Source organism: Symphodus melops (genome assembly GCF_947650265.1).
Source record: "Symphodus melops genome assembly, chromosome: 4".
Taxonomy (NCBI): Eukaryota; Metazoa; Chordata; class Actinopteri; order Labriformes; family Labridae; genus Symphodus; species Symphodus melops.
In genome coordinates, this window is record NC_136694.1 from 28,578,573 (window position 1) to 28,587,436 (window position 8,864).

The 8,864-nt window shown below is 44.0% G+C and overlaps 1 protein-coding gene across 1 annotated transcript; it reads right to left on the reverse strand.

Moving 5' to 3' along the window:
* Positions 1-1,790: 1,790 nt before the first annotated feature.
* gpr37l1a (G protein-coupled receptor 37 like 1a) lies at positions 1,791-8,835 on the reverse strand. The gene is made up of 2 exons (XM_079341508.1): positions 8,103-8,835; positions 1,791-4,454 (listed from the first exon to the last, which is right to left on the reverse strand). Exons 1-2 carry the CDS (start codon positions 8,712-8,714, stop codon positions 3,426-3,428), a joined length of 1,641 nt encoding a protein of 546 aa, XP_079197634.1. The 5' UTR covers positions 8,715-8,835; the 3' UTR covers positions 1,791-3,425.
* Positions 8,836-8,864: the final 29 nt, after the last annotated feature.

The window sequence follows — 8,864 nt, forward strand, 5'->3', positions numbered from 1 at the left end:
GCATGAACAGCTCCTCCTGCAGTGGGAGTGACGAGCTCTGCAGCGATGCATTTTTTCCAACAGAACATCAGAGTCTCACATGCACGAGCCGTCTCTCTTTGTAATAACGACATTTATCCACATCGAGATGAAGCAAGAAGTGTTCAATTATCAAATCTTCAGAAAATGTTCCCCTTCGCTTTCTCTCCTCTTCATTCTCCTCCGTCTTTTTCTCTCTCTATTGTTTTTCCTCTTATTCTCTGTCTTTTGTCTTTTTCTCACTTTGTCACTTTCCTTTCTGACTTTCTTTAGTCACATGGTTGACAGCTTGGCATTTGGTTTAACCCCCAAATAGAGCTGCAGGATTTCTGCAGATTTAAATTGAATACTAAACACTTTTTTTTAAATTGTTGACAGTCAGGGAATTTACAAGCCTTTAACTCACTTTTTTATTGATTTACTTTTTTCTTATTTTTGGGGCACCAGTGACCTGTTGGTTGGTGAGCACGCCCCATTTCCAGAGGCCGTGCTCCTCGAATCTGACCTGTGGCTCCTTTCCCACGTTATCCCCCCCCCCCCTCTCTACCCAAACGTGTGACTTTAAAAATGCTTAAAAAGCCTAAAAAGTAAGAATAAAAAAGATTATTTTTTTTTGTAAAAAGAAACAATACATCATGTGTTTGTTTAAGAGGTGGTTTAAAGAACACCTGGGTTTTGTTTCGGACCCCAGAGACAGTTTTCGACGAGGAGTCAACTTGTACATCAAAAGGACAAAAAATCTGCAAGTACGATTTTCAGAAAAAAGATGCTATACTCAATTATGTCCTGACGAAGACTCGAGGAGTTGAGACGTATTGACATATCCCTGTGCATTGAGGGATTTTTATACGACATCACAGTGTCTTCGGACTTTTAGTTTGGACGCCTTTTTACACCTCAAACTTTGTTTTATCAGAAGCACAGTTCAGCTGTTGGACTTGTGCCACCTGATTCCTCCACATTTTTTGACCCAGTGCAGCACTCATTGCCTCCCCTCTTTATTTTCCCCTGAAACACAAGATACCTGTGCCCCTAATCAAACCATAAACGCACAGTGTAGAGACCCTTTGTCCCAATCATTTCCCTATAATAAGTTAGCCAGCCAGCAGAAAGAAAAAAGGTAAAAACATAAAGGAGTCTGCGGAGAGACGTTAAAGTCTGAACGCTCTAACTCCGCCCACTCGCCCATTTTCATGAAGGCACAGAGGAGAGAAAGTGAAAGAGGAGGGTGGTTTTTTTTTACCCCCTTTTTTGGTCCCCAGCTATCTTCACCTCTCCTCATTAAAATCCACTAACTGGTTCAAACTGCTCCATCTGAAACCTCCTTTGCAGTCTTATGCACTCCCAGTTCTCCCAGTACTGAGATACATCCGACTTTTTAAACGGACAAACTCGAACTTTCTGTCCTCGATGTTCAAAATCTGCTTATCTTTGCTTTTTATCCTCTCGCTCACCTCCTCCTCCTCCTCCTCTGAGTCTTCCCCGCGGCACGGTGAGGTTTATAAATTCAACTATCCGCTGACTCACAGACAGTAACAAGCTGTCAGGCCTCAGGTTTGTACAAACTCTTCACCTGAGGAGCAACAAAAAAAAAAGGTAGAGCCCAAGAGAAAGAAAATAAAACTACCGACACTTTTTACTCCACATGCCTGATTGTTAAAGAGCAGGAAAACTCAGAAAGAATCCCTCGGGATCAATAAAGTATCTATCTATCTATCTATCTATCTATGAACTTTAAAGTAGACATTCAATAAATCACACTGAGAGAGATGCAAAGAAGTCCAAACTTTACTACATCTAAAGTAATCAAACAGGTACAAAAACACTGGATTGTTGCGAGTCTCTTCTAATCTTGATTGGTCGATTTGTTTCTGATATGATTTCACTTTGCTGTCTCCACAATTCAGCAGAAACAGCAACAAAAAAAAAAAACAACAACAAAAAAAAAAACAACAACACAGCTTTCAGATTTCACAGCAGGATGTCAGTCTGCAACAAAAGTCTCATTGAGTTGATGTTTTCATCTCTTACTTCGATGTTCAGTGTTTCATTCAGTTACAGTACTCAAAGCAGATGATACAAAAATAAAATCCTGAACGAGCATTGGAAAAAATGTTAAAATCTATCAAATATAAAAGTATCATAAAACCTATGGGACAGGGATGAGTCCTACTGAATGACTACTTTAAAAATGAAACACTCTACATGTTGTACAGTCCTCTAACTCTCTGATTCTACGACGTGTCGACCCCTCGGGTCATAGAGGCTGAGATTTAAGGGTCACTACCATTTATTACAACTTGGGGTCTTATTTCTCTGAGTCATGTTACATTCACACCGACAAGGTGACATGATACAGATGTAAGAGACGTGTTAGTGCACTTATGAGACGTCTGAGTGTTTGAAGCACTTCGGTTAAATGATCCTATTTAGAAGAGAAAACAAAGTCACGAGCTGTTATGTAAACATTAATATTTGTTAAATTGTCTGTCTACAAACCCCCCATCAAGAATGAGAAAAGTCCATCCTCTCTGCCACAGATTTTTCCCTTTATGACATCACAAAGGGCAGTAGCCCCTCCCCCAGGTGGGTGACACTCCCACAGCTAGGTGTTTGTTCTGCCCTCTGAGTCTGCCTTCTCACCGTAAACAATAGGACATGGAGCCAGAAAGCACTGAGTACACCCCGAGGCCCTTCCAGAAAGGGGCGTGGCCAGACACAGCTCATTTACATATTTAAAGCTACAGACACAGAAACAGCCTGTTCTGAGCAGGGCTGAAATAGAGGGGTTTATAGACATGATCAAATACAAGATCAGAGTGGATTTACAACAACACACTTCACACACATGTTGAAGAGGAGCTCTCACACTGATTTAAACTGGTTAAAGAGGAGGAGAAGATGTGCCCTTTAAGTAAATATTACGTGAATCTTAGAACTTACAGTATACTAGCATTAAGGATTTCATTTGTTACGTAGCACCGCTAGTTTGTTTCAACAAACAAAGAGTCAAGCACACCAGGAACGAAGGCCGAGGCAGCTTTTTGCTGCACGGTGCGACACCTTGATAAACAAACGTTTACAGCTCGTGTTTCTGACTGTTCACACTTTTTCCTTCAGCCCGCCTCACACTAAACGATTTTTAAAGACCGATGCAGATTTTAAAAAATGTGAGAGATCCCACACATGACGTCACGTAGTCAGAGATTTAACTCTTCTTTTTTTTTGTTCTGCCGTATCTGTGTGTCGTGCTGTGTCATGTGTACCCTGCTCGAGCAGAAAGATCGTGCCCTGTTATTGTTGCTGCGTGAGAATATTATTATCATGACTGATGGACATTTCTTCATCAATAAGACCCAAGTTATAATAAACCTAAATGATCCTTTTGGTAAAAACAGTTGCGTTCCTCAGCACGGCGTCCCGATAGCTGTGGTAGAGTCCTTCGCTCTGTCGAAGCAAACCGCTGGCTCCGTGGCCAACATGCTCTTCACCTCTTCTTTGCTGGAGGGAGCGAGCGAGGACGGCGTGGGCGACGTGGGTGAGGAAGGGTTAGAGGTGGCGGTGGTTGACGCAGACGAGGATGAGGAGGAGTTTCCGTCGGGGATGCACTCCTCGCAGCAGCAGCAGCAGCAGTCCATGAAGGCCTGACCCAGAGAACGGCACAGGAACAGCAGCAACACCGGCGTCGCCGAGCAACGCACAAACAGCAGAAACTGACCAATCAGATTCAGCGCTGGCAGGAGCAGAGCCGGCAGCGCAGCAGACACGTGGGCGGAGATGTACGCCAGTGTGATGTTGCAGATGCTCTCCGGCAGGTTGCATGTGACGTACAGGATGGTGAGCGCCATGACAGTGGAGCGCAGCCGCTGCTCTCTCACGTGCTGCTTCTTCTTTGTCGAAGAGGAAGATGAGGAGGAGGAGGAGGAGGGGCATCTGCTGGTCACCTTTTCACCTGCAGGTTTCTGCGGCACACGCTGCGCCAACACCTGCCTCGTCACCAGGTCGCAGGCGAGGGTGAAGAGCAGAGGCATGCACAGGTAGCAGCCGAAGATCCACCACATGCGGGCCTCGTGGTACGTCAGCACCAGCGAGTACACGTTCTCCGGAAGCTCCGCAGACGGCTCCCGGACGCAGACGTCCACCTTAAACGAGTCCTCTCGCGCTCTCAAAGCCGCCATCAGCGTTGCACTCGGCTGGCTCCGCTGCAGGCCGGAGGAGAGCGTCGACAGGCTGACGGGTTCCTGGACGAGCTGCCACAGAAGCAGCTCGGGGGCCGCCAGCACCAGAGAGCCCAGCCAGATGACGGACAGCTTGGAGAGGATGGATTGGCAAGGTTCCACTTTGGGCGTCTGGAGGGGCCCGGGGCCTGTGGCCGCGTGAAAACGATCAATACTGAGAGCACAGAGGCTGAACGTGGCCACGCCCAGAGAGGTCACCTGAGGGAGAAACGACAGAGAGGAGGGGACGAGAAGATTTACAAAAGGATGCTTTAATAAAGTTTATCACCACGTGTGATATTTCATATATCAAATCAAATCAAAGGGCGAGCGTGTTGAGGTTCTACACTCTCTTCAAGTTTTCAGTTTCGTCTTGTCTCGGTCTCAGACTATTTGGACTCCAGATGTTGAATCAACACCACCACTGAAAGATTATGTTTCCACATCATCACTGAGATTAACAAAAAAAAGAATAAATAACATCCATTCATTCGTAGTTTGATTTTTATCCCTCTGTGTTACGGTTTAGAGAGTGACGCGCCCCCCTGCACACAAGATGACGATTCTTCACTGATGTTTGAGGTCTTGGTCTTGACTCGGCCTCGACCCCCCTAACTGGTCTTTGTTTGTGTGGTCTTGACATTACTCAGGTCCTCATGCTGTAAGACCAAGCACACAACTTAAAAATCTGTCATACATTGACCGTTTTCTGTCTGTGAATCTTGACTTTCCACACCTGCTGTTTTTAATTGACTATTTCCCGTCACGTGACTTTAATTCAAAGCCCTTTATAAAGCCGTTAGTAATTCGACATGTTTGTTAACATGACAGAGCAACAAGCAGGATTAGCCCTCTGCTGCTTTGATTCAGTCAGACGTGACAGACCTCAGACACATCCGTGCTTCCTGCACAGGAAGGTGTTTTGTTGCTTACAGAAGAGACTCACAAGCCTTCCTCTGCCTCGTTACGCATCGCCTTCAGGGAAATTAGCCCAAACTACAGTAATAAGGCCTCTGTTGTGACATCTCTGGAATACAGAAGCAGGGAAATAAAAGGAACCCCGTGAGGGGAAGGGGGAGCCATTATGTTGTTTAACAGCTCTGACTCTGCAGACTGGAGACAGTTATTGGTGCCTCGTGCACATTAACGTCTTTAGCGTTTGGCTGAAAACACGAGCTATCATCACGGAGGCTTGTCCACCCCCCCCTGTGGGTGCCTAATGACCTCAAACAGTTAAGACACAACTCCGGATAATTAACGGGGCGCTCCGATTAGCATGAAAATAGTTGAACTAACAGAGCACCGGGGCAGCTGGCAGCCTGACCTGCTTTCACCAAAACACAGAGAATCTGCAAAAAAAAAAAAAAATGTTGACTAATTAGCAAAGAATTAATTCATTAATTAGCATGAAAAAAGAGGAGACACAAAGACTGGAGGAAGCCAGCAGGCTGACCCTGTTAAAGACGGATTCTTACAAGGTGTTATTACAAACTACTAGAAATCCACTTCAGTGATTCACAGCTCTGAGGGTGTACAGAGATGGTTCAGAGACAAAAAAAAAAAGGTTTTAACAAGCCGGCAGAGTCCATCATGAAGGAGGGGACGGATGAATCCAACAATGAGCGACCAACAGGCTGTGAGGGCGCCGAGTGATCCGTCTTTGAGGGTAATTAACCCTCTGAATGAAGCCGAGGACTGTCGGAGTGTCCTCGGTTAAAGCAGGTTAAAAGGGATGTTTAATGTCTGTGTAGGCAACGTGTTCTGATGGATAAGCATCTACATTCAAATAACTGACCTACATTGGAAACGAAAATTTAAACACTTGAAAAAAATGTAAAAATAATAATTCTCGAGGTAAAAAAAACAAAACATGAACAGTAACTTTTTGAAGTTAATTTTTGGCTTTTTATGCTTTTATTTTGGAGACAGGATGGAGGGTGACCGAGAGCTCGGACTTGAACCTGGGGCCACCAGATTTGAGGACCACGACCCTCCAGGTGGACTAACCTCTGGGCTATACTGGGCCCCCCCCAAAGGATTAACCTTTGATCCACTGAGGAGCATTAGAGACAGGCGAGAGATAAAAACAAAAGGATATTTTTATTAAAAACCCGAAAAATAAAGTCTGGCATAAAGCTGCAGCGTTGTGAACAAAGAGAAACTTTCAGTTTTTGTGCAAGAAAAAACAAACAAGTGAAAAGAAATTTGACCTTGCCCTTTCTAGTTTCTTAACAAAAATCATTATGAACCTTGAGATCTATGCCAAACATGTTTTCATGCTAGTTTTCTAAACTTTTTTGTACTAAAAAAAAACTTTTAGGAAAGGAGATTGGATTTGGATCCGGGGCGTCCTATGAGGACTAAAGCCTCCATGCACGCCGACCACGACGCTCCTGAGCTCATATTTATTCTTTAAAAACGACTTCTCTCTCTCTCTCTCTCTCTCTGAAACCTGGAGGTTGGCCTCAAACATTTCTGTTCAGATTTTCACGTACAAGTAAACATCTTTTAGTTTGTTATTACTACATCTGTGTGTGTCATTGTTCGAGGGGCCCAGCCGAGCATGGAGCCCCCCCCCCCCCCCCCCCCCCGTGGTTCATAAGACACAGCTGAAGGAGCCGAACGGACCATAACAGCACATTTGTTGGAAGCGCAGACTGAAACTGAGCAGACACAAGAAGGGCCATTCATCAGAGGACTGGATGTGTCTGTAATCAAATGGGAAACATTAACAATGAGTTTAACATGGGGACGTAAAAACAGGGTAAACTCTGGTCAACTGATTATTTATCATCACTTTAAGTTTGTTTGTTTGAACTGTTGAACCTGTTTGACGTCTCTTTGCCGAACAACGTCTGCATGTGTATAAAACACTTAAAAACTTTAACTCACTAGTTTATACAGTTTGTTAAATTAATGGTCACTGCTGAACACACAATCGCTCAAATGGGGGTTTTGAGTCTTTTAATTGATAAATAGTTAAAGTATAATCCTTCAATCCCAAACACCAACTGTTCTTTGGTTGCAGCCAGTGAGGATTTAAATCTGCTCTTTTAATATTTTGAGTAAAGCGATCAGCATTGATGCTTTTGGACAACTGGCTGGACAAAACAAGATTCACACTTTATTTGTGAAACTGTAATAGATATTTTGTTTTGTTTGTTTGTTTTTTTACATTTAGGTTAATTGCTGTTTTTTTTTCTTCAAACTTTACATCAGACTCGAGGCCCAAGTAGGAGTCAGGACAGTTTACATACAAATAAATGGAATTATTTGGTTTAAGCAAAGTCATTTTTTGTTGTAGAACTGGAGTCCATTAACAAAGGATCACACAATTTAAGTTGCCATGGTAACACGTTTACCTCAGCAACTTAATTACAACTCTTTGCGTGTTTCCTCTGATGTTGTCCAGAAGTAGGCTACATAATTTAATTCACATTTTTGTTAAAAAAAAAAAAGTAATGTGAGCTTTCTTGCGCTTTCATTTATTAGACCGATTATTTATTATCATTTATTTATTATCCGATTATTACAATAAATGTAATCACATTCAGCTTACCAACTAAATGTGCTTTAAAAATAAACTTTATTTCATATTTATGAGGCTGTTTATTTAGGCCTATGCCATATGTTTTTATTATTTTGCGTTTTAATTATTTGAGACTATCTAACTATCTACTTTTATAAAGCTTTAAAAAATATTTGTATATATTTTTCTTTTTTTAAGCTTTAACAAACATATTGACCTTTTCGAGACTTTTTAAAGTAGACTATTTGCACATTTATCATTTTCTGGTTCCGGTTTTTAGATAGTTTATAAATATTGAAACTCTTATTCAGCTTGAGTTTCAGTTTCTCCCTGCTCACCTCCAAATAGGGCACGAGCCTGCAGGACAGGTCTCCTAGCAACCTCTTCAAGGTGAGCTCGTGGAAGACGACCACCGGAAGACAGAAGAACAGCACGAGGAAATCCCAAAAGGCCAGTCCGGCCAGGATGCAGTTCCACGCGCTCTTCAGGTAGAAGTTGTGCCACACTATGCACATGAGCGCGAGGTTCCCCACGATGCCCGCTGCGAACAGCACGAGCGCGAGGAGCATGACGGCGTACGCCCAGTAAGACCCGTCGGTGACCGGGAACAGAGGGTTGAGAAGCCCCGAGGAAGAGTTACCCGGCCGGGCGGAGACGTGCCGATGGACCCGCGGTGTGGTGAAGTACCCGCTCGGGTCGTCGTACCTCCGAGGATGTGGGTCTCTTTTCCCGAGACTTCCATCTTTTGCGCCTCGGGCCACTCGCTTCAGGTCTGGGACTTTTAAACTTTCAGTCCAGTCTAGAAAAGTCCTTCCCTTTGCCCCTGGGGTGCCAGCATCCTCCGCCCGGTTCCCATCCAGCTCAGACCCGGATAACTCCGCGGCTGCCTGGAGGTGACGGAGCTCCACAGTCCGCAGAAAAAGAAGCAAAATAAACCAAACCAAACTCATTTTGACTGTTCGGAGTTATTTTCTGTCTCTTTTAAAGACATGTGATGCAACAAACATTTGACCCCTGCAATAAAAACATGTCCGTAAACAAGCTGGTCTCTGGGTCGTCTGGTCCTGAGTCTGCAGCACTTGTTGCGTCCACACTTTGAG